At 41.3% G+C, this 27,583-nt stretch overlaps 1 protein-coding gene across 1 annotated transcript in view; it reads right to left on the bottom strand.

The window, feature by feature from the left end:
- The window catches only part of LOC102476367 (neurofibromin), a 160,206-nt gene that overhangs the window by 127,881 nt on the left and 4,742 nt on the right, over nt 1-27,583 (bottom strand). Inside the window, exon 2 of the mRNA XM_014584974.1 lies at nt 26,422-26,488. Coding sequence (XP_014440460.1) covers nt 26,422-26,488 — 67 coding nt within the window. The remainder of the gene's footprint in view (nt 1-26,421; nt 26,489-27,583) is intronic.

Below are 27,583 nucleotides of genomic sequence, written 5' to 3'. Positions count from 1 at the left end.
TCCAAGACTCGAACAGTGATCAGCCATGTGAGAGTCCAGCTGCCTTAACCACCATGCCACCCGCTGGTCCCCAGACTCCCCTTTCTAAGCACAGAAACCATGATGATCATTTTGTGTTGTTTCAAGTCATTGTATCTGTAGTAGTTTATAACAGAGAAACAGAAAACTAACACAACTACCAAACCTCAATCTTTGATGTAAATTCATCTCCTAAGCTTCAGATACGTTATCCAAATGCCTGTTTGATTTCTCCATGAAAGTACCATGTGGGTATGTCAAACTGAAGGTGTCCAGAGCTTAATTCATAACTTTCCTTACCATATCTCTTCTCTCAGTAAATAGTACCACAATTCACCCAGTTTCCCATGTCTGCATGAAAGTCATCCTTGAGCTTACTTCATTCTTTTTCTTTCATCCCATTCAGGCAGTCAGATTGATAAAAATGAGAAGAAATGGGCCAGCTGGTTACATGGTGGTTTAGGTGGCTGAATACTACATGGCTGATTGCACTGCACAGTTCAAGTCCCAGACCCAAACGCTTGAAAAACACACCAAATGTGTATGTGTGAGTGCCAAAATCCTGAAAGGAGAATGGAGAAGAGATTGTGACATAGTCATCTCCTCTAGGGGGTGCTTTCTCACTGTCCCTATTTCCCTGGCTCTCTCCAGTAAGCACATGTACCATATGGCAAAATTAAAAAAAAAAAAATTGTTTTTGAGAGATTTTTGCTATAGGATCCATACACTCACTGGAGAGACAAAGAGACAGAAATCAAGAAATCACCCCCAGGGAAGATGGTAACGCCACAATCCCTTCTCCTCCGTTTTCCTCTCAGGATTTTGGATGCACACAAACATGCACCTGGCATGAGTTTTAAGCCATCAGGTTCAGAACTCGAACCATGCTCTACTACGATGGAGTCCACCAATGTAGCCACTACACCATTCAACTGGTCCCCCACTCTGCCCTTCAGTTTACTATGTTTCTTTTTTTTAACTTTATTTATTTACTTATTTTAATTCAACCAGAGAGGGACAGAGAAAGAGAGAGAGAAGTGAGAAAGCAAGCCACCAGGTCCAGAACTCAAACCACGGTTGGCCATATGGGAGTCCAGCGCCCTCAACTACCACACCTGCCGGCCCCAGGAACATGTTTAATATTAAGTGCCAGAACTTTCCTCCACTTTGACATGCCAAGCACTGATCAGGGTCCAAGCCCTGCAGTAGTCAACACTGCTTGGGGTTGAGTAAATTTGCTTATTAATTATTTTTTAAGATTCTTTATTTTATTCATTTATTTTTCTTTTTAATTTACTATAGGACACATGTACTCCCAGAGAGACAAAGAGAGAAAAAGAGAGAGTGAGAAAGGAAGCTGCCCTGTCTGGGACTCAAACTGCAGTCAGCCATGCGGAAGTCTAGCACCTTGACCATCACACCACCTGCTAGCCCCTGCTTATTAATTCTTACATTTAGTTAGTAAGTTCATTTGAGTTTCCAACATAGTATAACACACACACACACACACACACACAATTTTTATTATATTTTAAATTTATTTTTTGACTGCCAGAGGGTATATATACTCACCAGAGAAAGACAAAGAGACAGAGAGAGAGAGAAAGAATGCACTTCTCAAGGGAATAAATAAATTAGTAAAGTTAAACAAAATAATTCTTTTAAAAAAAAATTCCATATGAAGGGACCAGCAGTTAGCGTAATGGCTATGTCGCTGGACTCCCACGTAGTCAACCGTGGTTCGAGTCCCGGACCTGGTGGCTTAAACTCACGCTGGGCGCATGTGCGTGCGTGCCCAAGATCCCAAGAGGAGAAAGAAGGAGAAGGGATTGTGGCGTGGCCATCCCCCCCTAGGAGGTGATTTCTCGCTTTCTGTCTCTCTGTCTCTCTATGTCTTTCTGGTGAGCGCATGCGTCCTATAGCAAAAACCTCTCAAAAAAAAAAAAAAGAAAGAAATATACAGGAACTGCCCAGCTGAACATGTCATAAATTCCTGACCCACAAAAATTATAAAATGGTTGTTTTTCCAGCTACAGTGCTTTATAGCAATTTACTACACAGCAACAGATAACCAAAACAGAGAGAAAGAAAACTGAAGGGAAATAAGGAGAGTGACATGAACTGATTTCTATTTATTCAGTTGGGCCAGAAACCAAATCTGGCTTCCCATGCAACCTCAGCACAACACAGTGGCACGCTCCTACTTGGGCCATCGTGGCTGGGCCATGAGTTATGCTTTAAAAAGAACCCTCTTGGAACCAGCAGATGCCATAAGGGTTAGGTTGCTGGAGTCCCAAACAGCTGACAGCAGTTCAAGTCCCAGACCTGGTGGCTTCAAACTCACGCTGGGCAGGTGTGCATGCATGCCCAAAATTCCTAGAGAAGTATGGAGGACAAGGTTGTGGCGTGGTCATGCGCCTGGGAGGTGATCTCTCTTTCTGTCTACCTTTCGTAGCCAATCATGGGGGTAAGTGGTGACAGTGTTTCCTGATGCTGCCTTCTGGTTGTGTCCCAGCATCACTCTGTATGTGCTGGGCACGCACATTGTGCCCATGATTCTGGCTAAGGCTAGGGTGGATTGCGGCATGAAGATTGTGTGGGAGGTGCCTGTCCTGTCTCTCTCTCACTCTCTCATGAAAGAAACTCAAAAACAACTCTTGCTGCTGCATGTTAGAAGATAGTCTAGGCAAGAAAGGATGGTAGATTAAACAAGAGTACAGGATAAGTAGTGGGAAATTATAATAGACTGCAGACAGGGCTTATTTAAAATGGCAAGTTATGGAACCTGCAGTTGGAGTAATGGCTATATCACTGGACTCCCATGTAGTCAACCATGGTTCAAGTCCCAAGCCTGGTAGCTTAAACTCACACCAGACACATGTGCATACGTGCTCAAGACCCCAAAAGGAGAATGGAAGAGAAGGGATTGTGGCATGGCCATCCCCTCTGGGGGGGTGATTTCTCGCTTTCTGTCTCTCTGTCTCTTTCTGGCAAGCACATGCACACTATAGCAAAAACCTCTCCAAACAAATAATAATAATGATAATAATAATAAATAAATAGCAAGTTATTTCTGAATTTCACTTGTAAAATTTGCAAGAATATCAAAGAAATTTCTGAAAAACGAGGAGAGTTGTATAGTCAATACTTTAACATATTTTATTAAACTCTTATAAGAAAATCTGTGTTAGTATGTACATAGAAATTTAATATGATAAACATAGGATTGTTTTATAAATTTCTTTCTTTCTTCCATAGCATTATGTATTATTTTCACAATTAGAAAGAGAGAGACAGACAGCCCAACAGTCTTCACAACACAGTGCTGGATGTTCAGCTTTGGATCACGGGCATATGTGTGCCCAATGTGTCAAGGAGGTCTCGGGCGCAACATTCCCATGTGGATCAGCATACAACATACAACACTGCTATGTTACTACTGAACCACTGTCCAGTCCCAACCACCGTCACCAACTCCCTATAAAAGTAGTATTTCAAATCAATGGTAAAAGAATAGACTGATGTCATTAACTTGCAAAACCAATTAGTTATACAATTTTAGAAGAGTAATTGTTACCACATTTAAAAATATATGTATACAGGGACCAGCAGTTAGCGTAATGGCTATGTCGCTGAACTCCCATGCAGTTGATCACAGTTCGAGTCCCGGACCCAGTGGCTTAAACTCACGCCAGGCACGTGTACATGCGTGCCCAAGACCCCTAGAGGAGGATGGAGGAGAAGGGATTGCCGCATGGCCACGCCCCCTGGAGGGGGGGGTGATTTCTCACTTTCTGTCTGTCTCTGTCTTCCAGGCGAGCGCACACACCCTATAGCGAAAATGTCACTCCACTCCCCCACCCCCCCAAAAAAAAATAAAATAAATAAATAAATATATATACACACACACACACACACACACACACACATAATTTAAAACCAGGACCAGCAGATGCTGTAATGGTTACGTCACTGGACTCCCACATAGTCAACCGGTTCAAGTCCCAGACTCAGCAGCTTAAAACTCAGGCCAGGCGTGTGCTTGTACATGCCCCAAATCCTCAGAGAATGGAGGAAAAGGGATTGAGGCATGGACATCCCCCCTGAGGCATGACTTCTCGCTTTTTTGTCTCTGTCTCTCTAGTGAGTGCACGTGCCTTATAGCAATAATCTCTCTTAAAAAATAAATAAATAAATAAAAATAAAACTACTTTAAGAGGCCAGTGGGTGGCACAGTGGTTCGGGCACTGGACTCCCACATCCTGACAGTGGTTCAAGACCCAGACCTGGTGGCCTGTTTCTTTCTTGCTCTCTCTCTCTCTTTCTTGTTTCTCTCTGGTGAATGTGCATGCCCTGTAGCAAATTTTAGAAATAACGGTAACATTGAATAAAATTAATTCTTTTTTAAAAATCTATTTTAAGGAAAAAAATAAAGGGTCAGGTCTGTAGCCTAATGGTTAATGATGCTAGATCCCACATGACTGACCACAAATCCCAGCCCTAGCAACTTGAAAACTATGTTGGGCACATGTGTGCCCCAAATCCTGATAGGATGGAGAAATGGAAGAAAAGGAACCACAGTATTACCACATTACATGAAGGGGGGGGGTGATCCCCTCCCCTTTGTCTGAAGAGCAAATATGCCCTCTGACAATTAAAAAAAAAAAAAAAAACCAAAGCCATAAAACAATAAGGAAGAATAATAAAGAATAACCCTGTAATATTGGAGTGGGGAAAACTTTCCTAGGTAAGACGAAAACATAGCACCTAAAGAAAAAACAGAGATGTACTTGCCTTACCAAAAAAGTGTACATTTTATAAGAAAAAGGCACAGTTAACAAAAAATAAAAATAAAAAAATAACAAAGAGGAAGTAAAAGAATGTGTAACTAGATACCAAGCTTTATGTAAATAATAAAGTTGTCTTAGTTACTACTAATAAGACATTTTATAGAAAAGTTATTGAAAAAACGATTCAAAGATGAGTTGTCAGTAAATATAAAAATACAAAATAAAATGAGACTGTTTTTAGACTGCATTTTTCATACACACAAAAAACTACTACTACTAGAACACAGAAAACTATGCCTGAGGTGCAGGGGGTGCTTCAAGAAATTAAATTAAAAAAGATGAAATCATTGTATTTGAGAGGTAAGAATGAAGTTTTTTCTTTTAGTTTCATAGATCTTTATTCTTTAATTTGCATGTATTATTTTCAGTTAGAAAAAATCTGAACACTTTTAAAACATTTGTTGCTACATTATAATGAATTGTTGGATATAATGGCAGAAGTGTAAAGGGTCTAAACTACATGAAGAAAAATCCACTTTTAATTTGATCTCTATTAACAAACTATTAGCAACTTAAGATATCCACAAATAGCAGGATTTAGCAAAGGCAGAACACTGAGCAAAGCACTCTGTGAACAATGGATAATTTGTTTCTACTTTGACTCAGAAAATTCCTCAAAAGGTCACGGGCTAAAATTTTTGTTTCTGTGTACATTCTAACCAGTTTCTAAGACAGACCACAATGGGGGGTGAAGATAACAAAATTCACTCAATGTAAATTTTCATCTAAAGGAGAGAAAAGGCAAAGGAAAAAAAATCACACTAGGTACAAAAGCAACTAATGTATTAGCTCTAGATACTAGATAACATAAATCAGGAAAATGTATCAACTATCAACAGGGTGTTATTAACATAACACGCTGGGCTGGCAAGTGGCCTGGTGGTTAAGAGCACCAGACTCCCACAAGGTCAACAACGGTTCAAGTCCTGGACCTGGCAGCTTGCTTTCTCACTTTCCCTCTCTCCTTCTTATTCTCTGTCCCTCTCTGGTCAAATTTTAAAAATAAATAAATAAATAAATAAAGTTAAATAAACTAATTCTTTAAAAAAAAAAAACCATAATAGCCAATGTGGATTCTGTATCACTAATATGTAATACAACTTTATATGGCTCCTAATGAACTTAAAATTTGTTTAGGTTTGACTTTCCTTTTAACATGTGATTTTAAATATATAATTAGGGTCGTTAAGGTGGCTAGATCCCACATGGCCAACTGGATGGTTCTGGTTCTGGACCCAAAGGCTTGAAAATACACACCAGGTGCAAGTGCCTGCATGCCCAAAATCCCAAGAGGAGAATGGAGGAGAAGGCTTTATGCTGTGGCCATTCCCACCCAGGAGTGTTTTCTCAATTTCCCTGTCTCCAGCAAGCACGCACCCTATAGCAAAAACTTAAAAAAAAAAAAAAAATTATACATAGACACACAAGCATACACATATATAATTAGAGGCAGCCTCCATGGTGCAGTGGTAATACATAATTCAAGGGATGCCAGATCTCACATTCCAACTGTGGTTTGAATCCTTGGCCCAGGCAGCCTGAACCATATACCAGGCAAGTGGCGAGTGCCCAGTACGCAATAGAATGGAAGTCTGGAAGAAGGAGATGGCAGTATGACCAGACCTTGACAAGGGTGTTCATTTCTCTTTCTCACTCTCATGCATGTACTCCTTCATAAAATTTAAAACAGAGAAAAGGAAAAAAATGCATAATTAGCAATATAACCTATGATTACAAAGATACTACTTTGACAAGGCTAAATGAAAAAGTTAAGCTGGACTGGCTCCAAGGCACTGTGGTAATGTGATGCTCAAGAGAAACTGAATCCCACATAGCAAAGGCAGGTTTTTTTTAGAGTTGTTTGTTTTTTGTTTGCCTTAGGGCACATGTGTTTGCTCATCAGAGACAGAAAGACATAAACAATGAAAGGGAAAATGAAAAATCACACCTGGGGGGTGGGGGGGGGGCAGAATGGCTGCTGCAATCCCTTCTTCTCCATTCTCCTCCCAGGATCTCAGGCATGGACACGTATGCACCCTAAGCAATTTCCAAGCCATCAGGTCCGGGACCCGAACTGCAGTCAACCAGGTGGGAGTCTGGCAACATAAACACTATGCCATCTGCTGGCCTCAGAAAAGGCAGTTCTAATTCCCAGCTTCGTCAGACTGAGATACATTGGGCATGTGCATAAGTGCCCAAAATTTGATAGGCTGGAGGGCTAAGGAAGGGGACTAATTGTGATCAGACCCTGTGAGGAGTGCTTCTCTCTCTTTCAAGTCCTATCACAAATAAAGAAAAGAAAGGAAAATGGTAAGTCCATTTAAAGCTGTCAAGCTAAGTAAATGATACAGGATATGGCCAAAATTATGGTACTGGACTAAGTTAGGCAAACACCATGATACACTGAGCTCATTAAACTGATATTAAAGAATTAAGTGCCTTTTTTTTTTTAATGTGGATGCTACAAAGACATTTGTTGGCAAGATGATCAGCACAGAGCCAAACCAGTTCTGCCAAGAGATTAATTTCGACATTACTCTTCCCTAAATATTGCTTGCTTTCAGTTTCTTCCCATCCTACTATTCCAAACTTACAAACTACCCAGGTTTTCATACACAGAAGTCCCTGATTCACAAAGAACCTATTTATACCTCAAATTCACAAATAAAGAACCTATTTATACCAGTAGTCCCAACTACTACTGAAGCTCTACAAGCAGATTCCCAAATGTCCTCTCTACAGTCTCCATATATCTACTACCAAGGCAGAGGCAGAGGAAGATTTTCTTTTTTTTTTGTCTAACAAGAACTTGGATTACATTGTTCCTATTAAAAAAAAAAAAGAAAGAAAGAAAGAAAGAAAAAGAAAAAGAAATGCTGGCTCTTCCGTTTCCGTTCCTCTCCCTTCTGTATAATCATCTAACACAAAACCCATTAGGCAGAGCAGAGCCAATAGGCAATGGCGTGTCTGGAGGAAGAACAGATGCAGCAGTCTAAGGAGAATGAGGAAGGCGTTTGTGCGACAGAGCAGGACCGTGAGCCAGATGAAGGAGGTGTCCGTGAGTGAGTGGCAGGCAGCCCAGAGCATGAATAGGAGAGAGCCAGAAACAGGACAATAAGGTTTAGGCAAGATGAAAATGGTACCTACATGGGAGAGCAGGTCACCAATGGTGTCAGAGCCCAGACGGTATAAGGAGGAAGTCCGCTAAGAAAGACAGCACTAAGAAGGGTGTCAAAGCCGGAGTGGGATGAGGAGACAAGCGCGTGGACCCAGAAGGGCTGACTGGGCTGGGCTGGGCTACCACTTGGTGGGAAAGAGATCTCCCAGAAGCAAGGCAAAGAGGACAGCCACATAAGGAACACAGGGCCGGGTGTCTGAACCTATAAGGTGAGGAGGGTGTCCACACAGGGTGAGTGAGAGCAGGGGGCACCGAGGGGCATGGGAGGCCAAGCAGAGGGAGAGAAACCGTGTTTGATAAAGCTCCCAGTGGTACCCTCAAGTTTAAGTTAAAAGTACTAAGTCCCTTCTGAAAGCACCAAGCTAGTATTTTTTGGATAAATCTGAGAATACAAAAAGAACAAGGAAGAGAAACTGTGGAAAGCAAAAATAATAGAATAGCAAAAATGCCAAACTAAAAAGCTCAGAAACATGGGAAATCTCAACTTAGTACAGAAATGAGACATAAATATGAATCAGTACTGGTCCAGGAGGAAGCCAGGGGCACAGCAGTAAAACCAAGGTGCTCTGTGAGGCCGACCCACACGGGAAGGTTCTGAGTTTGTATCCAGAAACCTCGCCGAGTACACCAGGCATGGATGTGCCCATGACCCAGGGCTGGCTAAAGCTGAGGTGGATTACAGTGTAGGGACCCTGTTAGGGGTGACTGACTCTCTCACTCATTCAAGAAAAAAAGAAATGAAAACCTTTAAAAAGTGGGCCAGTATGACTGTGGTTCAAGTCCTAGAGGCTTGCTCTTCTCACCTTTTTTCTCTCTCTCTCTCTCTGGTCAAATTTAAAATATTTTTTTTAATTAAATAGTTCTTTAAAAAAAAAAAAAAGAAAGTGAGCCAGTCAGTGGCATGGCAGTTACGGCAGCTGGATCTCACATGGCTAACTACCCAATTCGAGACTGGACCCAGCAACTTGAAAACATATTGGCTGAGTATACAAGTGGGCTCAAAATCCCAAGAGGAAAATAGAATCGAAGGGACTACAGTGTGCCCATCCCCCTGGAGGGGGGACTTCCTTTTTCTGTCTCTCTCTGTCTCTCTCTCTCTCTACGATAGGTACATCAACTCTCTAACAAACTAAAACAAACACACCTTTTAAAAAGAAGACTAGTTTAATTAACATATACTTCTAAATACAATCAATATAGTGGGCTGGAAGATGTCAATCCTACAGAAGGAATGTGGGACAGCAAGTCTGTGGGTCAGCCACAAATGAGCTGCCCCCTGACAGTCACATATCCCACCCTGAATGAACCAGGACTGGTTACTGTAACCAACATAATATGACAGCAATAATGATGCTGCTTCTGCGACTGGGCTATACAAGATAAAGGCTTTCATCTTGGACTAACAGCAGTTCATTCATCCATATTCTCCCCTCTCCCCTCAACACACCCTACTCTAGAGGAAGCCAACAGACATATCACCAGGATACTCAGGCAACCTACAGATGGGTGACATTGCAAGGAACTAACTCCTCCTGACAACCACCAGGTAAGTGAACCTGGAAGCACGTCCTCCTTCAGCCCCAGTCAAGCTTTCAGATACTGCAGCCCCACCCAGCAGCTCAAATGCAATCTCATGAAAGCCCGTACCAGAGGCGCCCAGCTAAAGCCACTCTCACATTTCTGACCCACGGACACTGTGAGGTAGTAAGTGCCTGTTGTTTTAACCTGTTAAATTTTGAAGGAACCTGCTTTGCAGCAATAGATAAATAATGCACTGTGAGCCTAACTGCTCAATGGTTAGGAAGCACTGATTGCAAATTCACAGGAAAAGAAAGTAAGACTGTCCTGATAGATCCTTACTGCCTACAGAAAGATACACAAAAAAGATAATAAAGGGGTGCTGAAAAGAAACTCATGGGAAAATGGAATAAAGTAATAAGTTTATTTTGTTGTAAAAACATTTTAAATCCACGCAATTTTTTCATAATCGTGTTTTTCCATAAACTTAAAAAAAACTTTATTTACTTATTTGTTGTGATTTTTAAGCCACCAGATCTGAGACTGAAGCTGTTGTCCACCTGTGGGAATCTAATACCTTAACTACCCACTAGCTCCTCCATGAATTAATGAACTAACTAATTAATTTTTTTAAAGGTTTTTGCCACAGGTTACCTGAGCTTGCCGGAGACAGGCAGACTGTAAGAGAAAAAGTGAGACATCACCACCTGGGGGAAGGCCTTGCCACAATCCCTTCTCCTCCTAGAATTTTGGGCATGCACATAGATGCGCCCAGAGTGATCCTCAAGCTACCATGTCTGGGACTCAAACCACAGTTGCATGTGGAGTCCAGTGCCTTAACCACCACACCACCTGCTAGCCCCTCCGTGAACTTTAAAATAAGGAAATCCTTCATATTTAAATTCTAATCAAAAAAATATTTATAGGAGTCAGCAGGAGGCATGGAGGTTAAGGCGCTGGATGTTCCCACATGACTAACCATGGTTCAAGTCCCAGACCTAGTGGCTTGCTTTCTCACTTTCCCTCTGTGTGTGTGTGTGTGTGTGTGTGTGTGTGTGTGTGTCTAGTCAAATTAAAATAAATGAATGAATGCATTTTTTTTAAAAGACAGTTATAATTCCACTGAAAGAACAATACCAATAAACACCATAGCAAGGGGGAAAAAAGAGTATTTCTTCTTTCCAAAATCACATATCTTCCAAGATATGTGACTTCAGTTACTTGGAACTACTAGGAAACATGTCAAATATTGAAGGAAAAATAAGAGAAAGAAAGAAAACGACTGAGCACCGTCTAATGTCAGGCACTGTGCTGTGTACTGGAGTAAGAACTGTGAAGAAACTAAGCCCAATCTCTGCCCAGCACTGCAAGCCTCCCTGAACCCTCCAGCCCTTTAACCAGCTAGGATGTTTCAGGGCAACCTGAGATCCAAACTCCAGGCCTCCCCATGTCGCTTCGGAATTGTACATCAGTGCCCTACCACCTGCACCAGAGTAGGTGGGCCTTTTTTTTTCCAAATAAATTTTATGGTGTGTATTTGAAATTCACAACATGCTATTGCAGGAACCAGCAGTTAACGTAATGGCTGTCGCTGGACTCCCACATAGTCGACCGTGGTTCGTGTCCCGGACCCGGTGGCTTAAAACTCACGCCAGGCGTGTGTATGTGAGTGCCCAAGATCCTGAGAGGAGAATGGAGAAGGGATTTCAGCATGACCATCCCCCTGGGGGGTGATTTCTCGCTTTCTGTCTCGATGTCTCTCTCTGTCTGTCTGGCGAGCACACGCGCCCTATAGCGGAAAACCTCTCCAAAAAACAAACAAACAAAAAAACATGCTATTGGCTACACAAAGAAATAAAATGGCTACCATAGCACATATCCAAAATCTCAGTTATATTTTTGTATGGCAAGAACTATTAAAATGTATTTAGTAAAAATTCCTAAGTCAACATTACTAACTGTATTTCTCATGGCGTACTTCAGATCTCTAGACTTGCTCATCCTATATATCTGCTGTTTTGTGTCCTTTCACTTGCATCTCACTTCTCCCCACCCTCACCCATGGCAACCACTGTTATAGTCTCTCTGTATGTTCAATCTTATCTATTATTTATTTAGATTTCAAATATAACTGAGAGCATGCAATATTTTTTCTGTCAGTGACTAGCTTATTTCACTTAGCATAATGTCCTCTAGGCCCATCTATATACTGTGGCAAAGGGAAGAACATCCTACTTTTTTTAATGCTGAATGACATGTTGTTGTAGAAATATACACCACATATTCTTTATTCATTCATCCACTGATGGACACGTAGAGGGTTTCCATACCCTGCCTACTGTGAATAATGCACAATAAATATAAAAGTGTAGATGCCTCTATGAGGTATTATTTCATCTCCTTTGGATATAAGTGAAAAAGTTAACTGAAAATGTGCAGTATGAAAAAACCATGCATGGATTTCAACATTTTTGCACCAAAATAAACTTTTAGTTTAATTCCATTTTTCCACAGATGTCTTAAAGTCCCTGGTATATACCTAGAAGAGAGATTGCACTAGCTACACTTCTGGAAAAAAAATGTTTGAGAGAGTATTTTGTTGTTTTAGGGCACATGTGCTCACTGGAGAGACAGACAGAAAGCGAGAAAACACACACACACACACACCGAGGGAATGGACATACGGCAATTCCTTCTCCTCCATTTTTCTTGGCATTTGGGGCACACATGCATACGTGCCCAGCGCACGTTTTAACCTGGGATTCGAACTATAGTCAACTACATGGGAGTCCAGTGACATAGCCATTACACCATCTACTGGTCCCAATATACTTCTGAAATACTAAATTTTTTTTTTTTGAGAGATTTTAGCTATAAGGGCACGTACACTCGCCAGACAGAGACAGACAGACAGAAAGTGAGAAATCAACCCCCAGGGGGGATGGCCACACTGCAATCCCTTCTCCTCCATTCTCCTCTCGGGATCTTGGGCACACAGGCACACGCACCCAGCATGAGTTTTAAGCCACTGGGTCCAGAACTCGAACTGTGGTTGGCTACATGGGAGTCTAGCGACATAGCCATTATGCTGCTAGTCCCATGAAATACTAAAATTTCTAAATCATATAGTTTTATTTGTTTTTTAGAGAGACTTTTGCTATAGGCCACATGCACTCATCAGAGAGACAGAAAGTGATAAATTACTGCCCGAGGGGATGGCCACACTACAATCCCTTCTCCTCCATTCTCCTCTTGTGATTTTAGGCACACGCACGAACACACATGCGGTGTTGTTTTAAGCCACCTGGTCCAAGACTTGAACCACAGCTGACTACATGGGGAGTCCAGCAACACGTCCACTATGCCATCTGCTGGTCCCGAACATGAAGTTTTTTTTGCTGTTGTTTTGCTTATTAGGCTTTATCAAAGAATACATGCGCTCACCAGAGAGAGAGAAAAAGAGGGAAAGTGAGAAATCATCCCTCAGGGGGAACCAGCAGTTAGCGTAATGGCTATGTCGCTGGACTCGCACGTAGTCGACCGCGGTTCGTGTCCTGGACCCGGTGGCTTAAAACTCACGCCGGGCGCGTGTGCGTGCGTGCCCAAGATCCCGAGAGGAGAATGGAGGAGAAGGGATTGCGGCGTGACCATCCCCCCTGGGGGTGATTTCTCGCTTGCTGTCTCTATGTCTCTCTCTGTCTGTCTGGCGAGCGCATGCGCCCTACAGTGAAAATCTCTAAAAAAAAAATAAATAAATAAATAAAAAGAAATCATCCCTCAGGGAGATGGCCACACCACAATCCCTTCTCTTCCATTCTCCTCTTAGGATTTTGGGCATGCACACATATGTGCCTGGCATGAGTTTCAAGTTACTGGGTCCAGGACGTGAACAATGGTCGGCTATGTGGCAGTCTGGCGCCTTAACCACCACACCAGCTGCTGGCCCCAGGGTATGTATTTTCGGTAGATATCATGCAACACCACACTAGAATAATGTAAGAATAAGGTATCAATAATTCTACCCTTACAATCAGCATACATTAGATAAGTGCCAGAAAGTAACAAAATACACCACAACACAATAATATAAATCTGGTGTAACTGTTTTTATTGGTTTTTGACTGCTACTATGGATACACAATAAAATACAAATTTATAAACAAAATATGTAGTCTAGCATGATTGCACTTTATGTAATAAATACTAACCAACTGTGGAAAGACATAAAGACTAAAAAAGGAGATTCCCAAAGCACACACAGACTATAAGAAAGGGGATTTCCCAAGCTGGGGAACTGGTGTTAGTCCTAGCAGTCGTTAAACAGGTTAAGTCATTAAGTGAGGAATGGCTGTAAGTTATTACTGAACCCACAGAATAGCACGGACAAAGAAAAAGAAAATCCTAAGGAGGTCTTCTAGAAAAGAAAAACATGAACCAGCTGATAACAAAGTCATAGGAATTAGAATGGCACTGGAGTTTAATAATAATCTCAGAGATAAATTAAAAAGTAATGGAAAAATGCTTTCAAAATTCTGAGAAAAACTTATTTTCGGACCAGCAGTTAGCGTAATGGCTATGTCGCTGGACTCCCATGCAGTTGACCGCGGTTCGAGTCCTGAACCCAGCGGCTTAAACTAATGCCGGGCACATGTGCGTGCGTGCCCAAGATCCCAAGAGGAGAATGGAGGAGAAGGGATTGCAGTGTGGTCATCCCCTCTGGGGGGTGATTTCTCGCTCTCTGTCTCTCTGTCTCTGTCTGTCTGGCAAGCGCATGCACCCTATGGCAAAAACCTCTCTCAAGAAAAAAAACAAAACAAAACAAAACTTATTTTCATACTAGAACTCAATCTAGGTAAAATACAAAATAATAAAAAAGATAAAACACAGAGATTCTCAAATATACAACTGTAGTCTCAAAATTTAGCTCTTCTGGGGACCAGCAGTTGGCATAATGGCTATGTCACTGGACTCCCACGTGGTCAACCGTGGTTCAACTCCCAGACCTGGTGGTTTAAACTCACACCGGGAGCATGTGCATGTGTGCCCAAGATCACGAGAGGAGAAAGGAGAAGGGACTATGGCGTGGCCTTCCCCTCTGGGGGGGTGATTTCTCGCTTTCTGTCTCTGTCTTCCTGGCGAGTGTTCACACCCTATAGCAAAAACCTCTCAAAAAAAATAATAAAAAATGTAGCTCTTCCGCACCTTTTTTTTCTCAGCCAGCTAATGGACAATGTGCTTCAAACAAATGGGATTCGCAAAACAGAGAAATAAGCAGGAGAGAAGCAATGGGAATTTCCAAAATGACAGTGAAGGGAGAGCCGAGGATAACAGCTCCACACCTGCCCAGCAAGCAGCCAACCATAAATCACAGAATGGGAGGATTTCCTTAAGGAAAACAATTATAATAGACAGACTAACAGGTTTGACCCTGTGTGAAAAATAATACTGAAAGTGGGCCAGCCACTGGCATGGTGGTTAAGGCAGCTGGATCCCACAAGGCTGACTGTGCAGTTCCAGGCCCTAACCCGGCAGTTTGAAAAACACACTGGGCATGTGTTCTCTGACAAAGCTTAATATAATAATAATAATAATAGTACTGAAAGCATGTTAATGATGTGAAAAATTTACAACAAATGGGAGGGGGAAAATGAGGAAATTAATTTTCGGCACAAGAGGTTTCCCCAAAAAGTAAAGTTAATCACAGTACGCTACTTGGCTCAGCCTCAAATAATAATAATGACTCTAACTGAAGTCCCTAAAGGAGATTAATAAAGGTATAATATTTAAAAAGGTAATGGCTGGGTTTTGTTTAGTTGGTTGGTTTTTATTAATAACTATTATACAACAATCCTCAGTTTCAGGAAATCGAAAAACCCAAAGCAGAATAACAGAAAGAAACTCCATATACCTACAAATATTTTAGTAAAATTACAAAGCAACAAAGAATAAATACTTTGAAAATAACCAGAGACAGTATCACCTCTAAAGTAATAGTAATTATAGTGACAACTGAATTCTCAATAGTAATAACAGAAAGGCAGTGAAATGTTATCTTTAACATACTGAGAGAAAAATAAACACCTAGAATTTATGTTTCCAGGGAAAACCATCATTCGAGAATAAGGAAACACTTCAGCCATAGTGGTGAAAGCAAGAGGGTGCCACTACAAGGCAGTTAAAGCCACAGGAGAAACCTGGGTTCGGTTCTCAGCCCAACCTACAACAGGCCAGGTGCAGTGCTCCACGCATGTAGTCCTAACTGGGAGGCTTGGTCAGAAGGAGCATGAGGAGGATCACGACATGGTGACATGGCAAGACCCTGTCAGAAATAACTCTCTCTCCCCGCCCCCCGCACATGCTCTCCCTCAGTAAAAAATAATAATAATAAACAGAGAGGAAGATAGAGGGAGAGAGAATATACAGGAGAAATAAAGGTTCTTTTTTTAAGAGAGATTTTTGCTATGAGGCGTGAGTATTCACCAGAGAGACAGAGACACACAGAGAGAGAAATCACCCTCCAGGGGGGATGGCCACACTGCAATCCCTTCTACCTCCATTCTCTTACTGGGATTTTGGGCACACACACATGCATTAAGCGTGAGTTTTAAGCTGCCAGGTCTGAGACTCAAACCATGAGCAACTACGTGGGAGTCCAGCAACATAACCATTACCCCATCTGCTAGTCCTGTAATAAAGATATTTTCAAAGAAAGAAAAAGAGTTATCACTGCAAGAGATGCTCATCAAAAGAAATTCTAAAGAAATGCTTCAAGCACAACAAAAATGAACCCAGAAGGCAAGTCTGAGATTTAAAATTAATAAATCTATGGGCCATCAGATGGCATAGTGGTTAAGGTGTTGGACACCTTACATGGCCAACAGCTCCCCAGACCCAGCAGCTTGAAAATCACACTGCATGCATGTCCAAAATCCCAAGAGGAGAATGAAGAAGAAACTGTGGCATCACCCACCCACCCGACACCAGGGAATAATTTCTCACTTTCTCTTTCTCTGTCTGTCTCTCTCCAGTGAGCACACACACTCTATGGCAAAAACCTAAACAAAAAATAAATAAAATTAATAAATACATTTAGGGGGCCAGCAGGTAGTGTGGCAGTTAGGGTACATGGCTGACTACAGTTCAAGTCCCAGACCTGGCAGCTTGCTTTCTCACTCCCCCCTCTGTCTCTCTCTGTTGAGTGTACATGCCATATAGAAAATTGAAAAAATAATAAAATTAAATAATTATTTTTAAAAGTAAACACATTTAAAAGTTGGACAAATAAAAGCCATGTAACGAAACCGTACAATTGAATCCAAATTTATCAATAATCAAAATGAATGTAAATGGACTTAACTCTCTAGTTAGAAGGGGGAAAAAAATCATCAGACTAATTTCATATGTACTGTTGGCAAGAGACAAACTCACAGCGTAAGGACACAAGAAGACTTACAGCCAACAAATGGAAAAAGACCTCCTGGACAAACATTACAGGTTAAGGCAAAAAGCACTAGGGATAAAGAGAATCCCTACATAGTACATAAAAGATTCAAATAAGCTAGAAGATATGTCAAATCTCTATGCACCTAATACATACACATGCACATGCACACACACACACACACATGCATGTACACACACACAACAAATGTATCTACAAGAAAAAGTTATGAATCTACTAATGCAGTGAAAGATTTCCTAACATACCTCTTGGTAATAAGATCTAGCAGACAAAAACATCAGTCAGAATTTAGAATAACTGAACTGCTTAATTTATAAATTTTATCTAATTGACATATATAAAAAGTCATCCTCAAAAACTAAGGTCTTGGGACCAGCAGTTAGCATAATGGCTATGTCGCTGGACTCCCACGTAGTCGACTGTGGTTCGTGTCCCGGACCCGGTGGCTTAAAACTCACACAGGGCGCGTGTGCATGCGTGCCCAAGATCCCGAGAGGAGAACAGAGAAGAAGGGACTGTGTGTGGCCATCCCCCCGGGGGGTGATTTCTCGCTTTCTGTTTCTCTGTCTCTCTCTGTCTGGCGAGTGCATGCACCCTATAGCAAAAACCTCCCCCCCCCCAAAAAAAAGAACTAAGGTCTACTATATATTATTTTCAAGAACACATGGGACCTTTATTTACAAAATGGACAGTATGCTAGTGGTAGCCAGCCAAGGTGGTCTGCAATTATTCCCATCTTCTGATATTCAAGCCTCGTGTAACCCTCTGTCATCTTGTAGCAGGGTTGCTCTGCATTACCAATATAATGTGACAGAAGGGAAGGTATGTCACTTGCAAGAATGCTACAACAGTGGCTTCTGAATCTTTCTCAAATGATTGACTCTAGGAGATGGAGCTATGACGTAGCAAGCGGCCTCACGGAGATGCCCATGTGGAAAGGAACCGAGACCTTTTACAGTCAGCTAAAAACTGAGGCCTCCTGCCAAAAGCTATGCAAGTGAATTCGCTTGGAAGTAAATGCTCTAACTCAGGTCAAGCCTTCAAATGACTGCAGCCCCAGCCAAGAAGCTTGAATGCAATCTCATGGAAGACTCTGAGACAGAAACACCCAGCAAAACAAACCATTGATGGATTTTGGATATGCAGAAACTTTATGAGATAATAAATGTCTGTTGTCCAAAACTTCTACATTTGGGGATAATTTGTAATATAGCAATAAATGACTAATATAATGCTCAAATCCATAAAGCTAAATTCAAATTTGAAAGTACTAGCAGCATACAAAATATACTCACTAGCCACAATATAGAAATTAATAACTAAAAAATAGCTAGGAAAACTTCTGAAAAATCAAGAGATACAGACCAGCCCTATAACCTAGTGGGTAAGAGAACCAATCTCAGATGGCTGACCACAGTTGGAGTCCCAGCAACAGCGACTTGCCGCAAATCTCAAGAGGATAAAGAAATGGAGAAAGAATTGTCATACAACCACACACCATTAAAGGGTACTTTCTTCCCCTTCTCTCTGTCTCACCTTTGCTCTTTGATGAGCACACGAGCCCTCTGGCAATTTGAAAAAAGAAAAACTCTGAGGAAAGGAGAAATCATAATGGAAAACAAAAGTTACATAGAATTGAAAAATAATGAAAAAGCCAATTAACAAAACTTGTGGGACCAGAAAATGGCATAATGGTTATGTCACTGAACTCCAATGTAGTCGATGGCAGTTTGAGTCTTGGACCTGGTAGCTTGAAAATCACGCTGGGCACACGTGCATGCATGCCCAAAATTCCAAGAAGAGAATAGAGGAGAAGGGATTGCAGCATGACCATCGCCCCTGAGGGGGTTGATTTCTCACTTTCTATCTCTGTTTCTCTCTGTCTCTCCAGCAAGCATACGTGCTCTATAGCAAAAATCTGTCTTTAAAAAAAAAAGTAGCATTTAATAAGTTTATAGCTTTGAATAGTTACATTAAGTGAATGAACTTAAATCCAATTTAAAAGGTCAGAACATCAGCTCACATCCATGACAATGGTATTATCAAATGAAAATAACAAGTATTAGCTAGGCTAGGGAGAAATGGAAATCTTTGTACATCAATTACAGAATATAAAATGTGCAGCTACTATGGAAAACAGTATGGCAGTTCCTCAAAAAATTAAAAATAGAATGACCATATGACTCAGCAATGTCACTTGTGGATATACATAGCCTTCAAAAGTTTATGGAAAATCTGTATTATGAAAAAACTATGCATGGAGTCCAGAAGTTTTTGCACCAAAATAAAAATAAGCTTGTCTTAAATTCTATTTTTTCACAAACTCCATTAATCCTTTCATATACCATTCCCCAAAACAATAACTGAAGTGGAAGCAACTCATTGACAGATAAACAAACTGTGATAAGTATATATAATGGAGTATTATTCCACCTAAAAAAAAAGACCATTCTGATACGTGGATGAACCTTGAGGACATTACTCTAAGAGAAATAAACTGGTAATACAAAGACAAATACATTTTATTTTACAAATTCAAAGCTAGAGAGCAATTGGTTCCAGGAAGAATTAATACCTTTGAGTGTCACTCATTTATGATTTAGATATTTAGGTAGGACTCTAAACTTGTGAGTTGCTGCTGGAATGAATTAAGACTTTGGGGGTTATTGAGATAAAATGAATATATTTTACATGTGAGAAAGACATGAATTTATAGGGGCACTAGGAACAGAATGCTATAATCTGAACATTTGCCTCCCCTTCCCAAAGTCTTGAAACTTTATTCCGAATCCAATAAATAGTCTTAAAAGATGAGGTTTTAGGTCATGATCTGCTCATCAGGGCTTAGCCTTTTTTTTTTTTTTTAAAAAGGTTTTTGCCACAGGCGTGTGCTCCCCTGAAAAGAGACACAGACACACAGTGGGAGACACACAAGTGCTGCAAACTCTTCCAACAATGGTAGGGACTGAGAAATCATCCCCCAGGGGAGATGGCCATGCTGTAATCCCTTTTCCTCCATTCTCCTCCTGGGACTTCAGGAACACACACACATGCCAGCATGATTTTTCAAGCTGCCAGCCATATAGGAGTCGAGCTCCTTAACCACCACACCACCAGCTGGTCCCGGTTTACCTCTCCTAATGTGATAGTGCCTTTGCTTCTAAGACAGACCTAAGGAAGTTTGCCCCTTCCATCATGTGAAGCCTGAACTAAGGTATCAGTATGAGGTACCATCTATGAGGAGTGAGATCTTGCTAGACACCAAATCTCTTGGCACCTTACTCTTTTTTTTGGGGGGGGGGAGATTCTCACTATCGGTTGCGTGCGCTCGCCAGACAGACAGAGACATAGAGACAGAAAGCGAGAAATCACCCCCCCAGGGGGGATGGCCACGCTGCAATCCCTTCTTCTCTATTCTCCTCTCGGGATCTTGGGCACGCACGCACATGCACCCGGCGTGAGTTTTAAGCCACCGGGTCCAGGACGTGAACCGCGGTCGACTACATGGGAGTCCAGCGACATAGTCATTACGCTAACTGCTGGTTCCCTTAGCACCTTATTCTTATACTTCCCAGTTTCCAGAACTATGAGAAGTAAATTCCTTGTCTATAAGCTACCCAGTCTATGGTATTTTATCAATCCGAACAAATTAAGACACCTACCCAAACTAGCTAACTCCAGGACATCATTTTTCCTAATATTTCAATGATCTTCACTTATAAAATTATTTTCCTAATTTAATTCTTTAAAATGCCATCAACCAAACTTCTGAGTCATCCTTTTCCTAATTATGTAAGGAAATAAAGTGATTGATATTAAAAATGAAAATGGAAAATAAGGAGTTTGAAAGACTAAGAGTAAAGACTATAACACATTTAACCAGATCTAAATAAATGTAGCTGTTAACCCTCTCACTAAGTCAAATAGGTATAGCAAAATGTATATTATGTTTACCTCTAGGATTGAAAGCTTTGAGAATCTATTAATATACTATTCTAGCATAATTTACAATCATAATTTAAAAAAAAAATTGCCAGAGAGCATGTGTACTTACCACAGAGAGAGAGAGAGAGAGGAAAAAAGCACTCCCTGACCCTCTGCCAGTCGGTCACACTACAATCCCTTCTCAACTATCTCTTTACCCTGTTAGGACTTGGGCACACACCCACAAGTATCCAGCATGTCCTTCAAACCACCAGGGCTAGGATTTGAACCACAAAGTCAGTCCCGTGAGATCTGGCCTCCTCGACTACCAAGCCAAGGGACTGGTCCTTCACAAACTATAAATTTTAAAAACTGAAAATTACAAGGGCTCCCACATGGCGTAGCAGTTGCATCTCTGACTCCCACATGGCCAACTACAGTTTGAGTCTCGGGCCCAGTGGCATGAAACTCACAGTAGGCACAGGTGTGTGCTTGCCCAAGATCCTAAGAGGAGAATGGAGAAGGGATTGTGCATGGCCACCCCCCAGAGGGTGATTTCTCACTTTCCCTCTCACTGACTGACTGTCTGTCTCTGTCTCTCTGTCTCTGTCTCTCTCTCTCTCTGGTAAGTGTATGAGCCCTAAGGTGGGAGGGGGGAAGACTCTTAATTTTAAAAAAATTGAGGGGACCAGCAGATAGCATAATGGTTACATTGCCGGACTCCCACATAGTTAACTGCAGTTCAAATCCAGGACCCCGTGGCTTAAAGCTCACCCCAGATGTGTGTGTGCGTACACGTACCCAAAATCCCGAGAGCAAAATGGAGGAGAAGGGTGTGCCCATCCCGCCGGGGGATTATTTCCCGCCTTCTCTCTGTCTTTCTCTGTCTCTCCAGCAAGCATGCACGCCCTATAGCAAAAATATCTCAAAAAAGAACATTACAGAACTAAAGCAGTACAGTTGGTAAAGAGTCCTATCTAGGCTTCAGCTCCTTCACGGGCTCAGAGAGCAATTTCTGAATGGCAAAGATTCTATGTGCTATTTGTAACATGACATTTATAACAGTTCAGGCACCTGTCACTGTGCTAAGTTCACAACTTTAAAGTTCAAGCTAGAAGTTATTTAATCATATACTAATGGTCAGCTTACTCATCAGGCTGAATACAAGAGAATTTCATTCATTAAAAGAAGAAAGATGCAGAGCAAAATCAACGTGGAATCTTCATGAAGGGGGTAGAGTCAATTAGACATTTAGCTTCCAGTTTAAGGCTGGAAGTTCAGTGGACTTGGCACACTGAAATGACCCAGTAGTCTACTTTAAACCATTTCTTCCCCATGCCAAAATGATTCAATTACAGTCAATCAGAAAAAATTTAAAATGTCTTAAGTTGATCTTCAAAATATGTACTTTTACATAATACATTCATCTTAATTTTCATGAAAATACATAAATAAAATTATGAAAGTGGAAATGTTCTTTTAGTCCATCAGTAGACAAAAATTTAAGAAGACTGGGAAGCAGGTGGCATTCCAATTAAAGTGCTGGATCCCACATAACTGACTCCATGGTTGAGTCATGGGCCTGGAGGCTTGAGAATCACTCTGGGGATGTATGCATATATGCCCAAGATAACAAGAAGAAAACAGAAGAGAAAGGACTGTAGTGTGGCCATTCCCTCTAGGGGTAAAGGAAGATTTCTCATTTTCCCTCTGCCTCTCTCTGGTGTACACACATACCCTATAGTTAAAAAAAAAAAAAAAAACTAAAATTTAAGAAGACAGATAAAATTAAGATTTTTTAACCAATAATACTCTTTCGAGCAACTTAAAAGATGTGCTAGTTTGATGGTGAAGCTGTATTTGCAGAAGAGGTTTGTCTTGATGTAAGGGGGGAAATCACCTCCAAAGATGATGGTGTGAGAAATACTTAACTTCAAAATACCTTTAGAGGGCTGGCATCATGAGATAGTGGTAACTTGCTGTTCAAGAGAAACCAGACCCCAGATGGCCACCACAATTCAAATCCCTGGCCTGGTCAGCCTGAAACGTACTAGATCTGACAGGACAGAGAACTGGAGGAAGGGGATTGCAGCGTGCTCAATTCTTGTGGAGGGCACTATAGTCACTCTCTCTCTCATGTGCATGCAATGTGTGCTCTATCATGAATGAGTAGGTGGGATCGAGAATCTTTTTTAAAAAAGTAACTTAGGTTAAAAAAAAACCTTTGGGGGCCAGCAGGTGGCATAGGAGCTAAGGCGCTGGACCACGGTTCAAGTCCTGGACACAATGGCTTGAAATTCACACCAGGCGCATGTGCATGTGTGCCCAAAATTCCAAGAGGAGAATGGAAGAGAAGGGACTGCAGTGTGGCCATCCCGGAGGGGGGGATGACTTCTCATGTTCTGTCTTTCTGCCTTTGTCTCTCCACCAACCACACATGCCCTACAGCAAAAAACTTCTTAAAAAAAAAAAAAAAACAAATTTGGGGATTACGATCCATTTATAAATCCATTATTGATAATTCAAAACAATTTCTCCCTGAAAAAAACAAGAAATCTGTCATTCATAACTTCCTCTTCTCAACCAATTCTTACTTTAGCTTTTTACTATACTCCTTACACCTATGATCTAACTAAAGTCTTCCAATTTCATCTCAAATAAATCTCATGCCCAGCTTTACCCTGAATTCCTATCAATACTGCTCTACTTCACAGCACCATCCCTATTACAATTTCTTGATTATTCTTCTTACCTTTAATATTGCCCCTTTAGGGACCAACAGTTGGCATAATGGCTATGTCGTTTGACTCCTATGTAGCCAACCGCGGTTCAAGTTCTGGACCCTGTGTCTTAAACTCATACCAGGCACATGTGCGTGCGTGCCCAAGATCCCAAGAGGAGAATGGAGGAGAAGGGATTATGGCACCCCCCCCCCCCCGGGGGGGGGGGGGGTTACTTCTCGCTTTCTGTCTCTGTCTCGCTGTCTCTTTGTTTCTCTTTCTGGCGAGCACACATGCCTTATAGCAAAACCTCTCCCCCCCCAAAAAAAAATTATCCCCTTAAGTCTGTCCTACACATCACTAAAACACTAAAAACACTCCTAAAAACACGCCTTAAAACATGTGAGCACCAGGACCAGTAGTTGACGTCATGGCTATGTCACTGGACTTCCACGTAGTTGACCACGGTTTGAGTACCGGACCTGATGGCTTAAATTGACAACAGGCGCGTGTGTGTTCATGCACAAGATCCCAAGAGGAGAATGGAGGAGAAGGGACCACGGCGTAGCCATCTCCCCAGGGAGGTGATTACTCATTTTCTGTTTCTCTGTCCCTCTCTGTCTTTATGGTGGGGGTGATTACTCATTTGTGTGGGGGCTTACAAACGCTAAGGAAAAAAAAAAAAAAAAAAAACCTCTCTAAAAAAAAAAAAGTGAGCATGGAGCTAGTAGGTAATGTGGTGGCTGAAGTACTGGACTCTCACATGGGTGACCATGGTTCAAGTCCCGGACCTGGTGGCTTGCTGTCACTTTTCCTTTGTCTTTCTATTACTGGTGAATTAAAAATAATAATAAATAAATTAAATTAATATTTATTAATAAAAAAAAAAATCTGAGCATGCCCCTCACCTGCTTAAAACCTTGTAGTGGCAATGGACAGGATCAGCAGATGGCTTAATGGTTACATCGCTGGACTCCCAAGTAGTTGACCACAGTTCAATTTCCAGACCCAGCAGCTTAAAACTCACACTGGGCGCATGTGCATACATGCCCCAAATCCCAAGACAAGAATGGAGGAGAAGGGATTGTGGCGTGGCCATCTCCCAGAAAGGAGGGGGGATTTCTCGCTTTCTGTCTCTCCGGCAAGCCCATGTGCCTTATATTAAAAATCTCTCTTTAAAAAAAAAAAAAAAAAAAAAAAAAAAACCCTGTAGTGGCAGGCACCATTTTTTTCACACACAGAATGAAATCAAAACTCTTTCATTCATTCAGCAATTGATTGCTTATGATTCTTACAAGTAGGAACTATGCTAGGCCTGAGCATATTAACAGGACACTAATTAACATGCATCCTTCAGCTCCAGAATGACTTTTTTTTTTAAGAGAAATTTTTGCAACAGGGTGCACACACTCACCAGAGAGACAGAGAAACAGAGATAGAAAGCGAGAAATCACCCACGAAGGGGGATGGCCACGCTGCAATCCCTTCTCCTCCATTCTCCTGTAAGTACTTTGGGCACACATGCACATGCACCTGCCATGAGTCTTAAGCTGCAGGATCCATGACTTGAACCATGGTCAACTTACATGGGAGTCCAGTGACATAACCATAACACCATCTGCTGGTCTCTAGAATGACTTTTGTAGGATGAAAAAAATCAAAGTAAATTATTTCCAGAAAACAATTTCAGTATCAGGAAAACAGTTGAGACACTTCGTATTCTAAAAGAGTCTATGACATTTTTGAGAATTCAGTGTAATCTGTGATTGTTTGAAATCAAAAGTTTAAAAATGTAAGAATCCCTTCAACTTCTAGGTCCGAAAAAAATTTTTTAGAAACTGTTATGCTTATGACATACATAAAGCATAAAACCATAAAATACTGAATAAAAATAGATCATTACCTCATTTAACCTAGTAAAAGCAAACCATGTACTAATATGTGTACCATATTTGGGTGATACGTTTAATTTCTCTGTAAGTCAACCCTTAAATAAGGCTGCATTGAACTCCTAATTCACAGATACTAAAGTTTAAACCAGCATTGAGCATTTTCCCAAGAATTCAAAAACAAATGCTAAAGAATAAAGTATATATCATGACTTGGTTACAATGGTATAAGAATAGTAAACAAGAGCCAACCTAAAATCTGACAAAACCAGTTATATGACAAACACTTCTCCTTAAGAGCATGAAAATCTTTCATACATTCATTCATTCAATAAATACTTATTGAGTACCTACTATTCTAAACACAAAGAATGAGCCAGCCCCGTGACCTAGTGATTAAGGGAGCCAGATCCCACACGGCAAACCGTGGTTCAAATCCTGGCCCTAAAGGCTTGAAAACCACACCAGGCATGTTTGCTTGCGTGACCAAATCCCGACAAGAAGGAGAAATGAAGAAGGGACTGCGGCATGACCGTGCCTCGCTGAGGAGTGCTTTCTTCCCCTCTCTCAGGAGTGCATGCACTCTCCGACCAAAGAAAGAAAGAAAGAAAGAAAGAAAGAAAGAAAGAAAGAAAGAAAGAAAGAAAGAAAGAAAGAAAGAAAAAGAAAAGAAAAGAAAAGAAAGACCAAAAATCCTTGTCCTTATGGAGCACATAAGATTTAATTAATAAAAGTAACTTTGGAGGGGAGTTTATTTCTTTCCAGACAGAGAGAACAAGACATAGGCCAGCCAGAATCAAAGTACACCCACAGGCAAACCCAGCGTGTCCAGGGAGAGCTGGGACACAAACCAAAGCCTTACCATATGAACTCCGGCACCATGGAGCCGTGCTCCCGCTGCCTGTATGATCACAACTGGGCCTTGTAGTCTAAAATAAGGAATTCTCACAGTATTAATCAGTAAGTTTTTTAGAAGTGGTCATGATGTTGTTTTTTTGTTTGGTTGATTTTGGTTTTGGAGAGAGATTTTTTGCTATAGGGCACGTGCACTTGCTGGAGAGACAAAGACAGAAAGCCACCAGGTCCTGGCCCCAAATCACAGTCAGCCATATGGGACTCCAGCACTTAAGCACCACATCACCTGCCAGCCCCAACAGACATATCCTGGATACAGATTTGTCTTCCTTGACTGACTGCAATGTTTCTTCCAGCATCACCATCAAGATCCTGGGAGACATCTTTTCATCACCAAAGTACACTGCTAAACATTACTTCTGCTCAAAGAACTCATTTCACAGTTCAAAAAGAAAAAAAAAAGAAAAAAGAAGAAAAGTACAGATAGGGCTCTGGCCCTTGGACTTCACAGGTCTTACTATATATTCCATCATTCGGAAGCATCTAGTCTAAAAGAATGTACTGCTGAGTACTCGCTCACAATGCTGGTTTGGAGACCAAATTCTCAGGGATGGGGATTCTACGTCACAGGCTGCATTGCTTTAAATCAATAAGCAATATACAATGTTGTTTTTCTCCATAGCCAGAGTATATGGACCTAAAAATCAAGAGGTAGAACTGGTTCTTCTTACTATATCCTCAAAAATACCATTAGCATAAGTTTTGCTTCCAATATCTACAACTGTTAATATGTATAGGGTTGGAGCCTTGGTCCCAAGGAAGGAAAGATCCTACCAGGCTCCACTGAACTGGAAGTTCAATCAGTCTCATGTTCATTGCCCCCAGGTCTTAAGGCATTCTCCACTTGACACAGTGATATCTGGAACAAAATAATTCTCTGCTGTTGAGGGCTATCCTGAATATGTAGATGTTTGCGCAGCATCTTTGAGCTCTACCCACTAGAAGCCAATTGCACTGCCTCCCAAGTTATAACTAGAAGTACTTGCAGAATCACCAAATGTCCCCTGGGAGGCAAAACTGCCCCTGACTGAGAACCACTGCACTATGTCAACAGTCAAAGAAGAAGGTTAGTCTACTACTAGCTGGTGTAATTCCGCCTGATGACCAAG

The sequence above is a fragment of the Tupaia chinensis genome, unplaced genomic scaffold, assembly GCF_000334495.1.
Source record: "Tupaia chinensis unplaced genomic scaffold, TupChi_1.0 Scaffold148350_1, whole genome shotgun sequence".
Lineage (NCBI taxonomy): Eukaryota > Metazoa > Chordata > Mammalia > Scandentia > Tupaiidae > Tupaia > Tupaia belangeri.
Note: the sequence above shows the minus strand (reverse complement) of the source record. Positions and strands in the feature narration are given on the sequence as shown.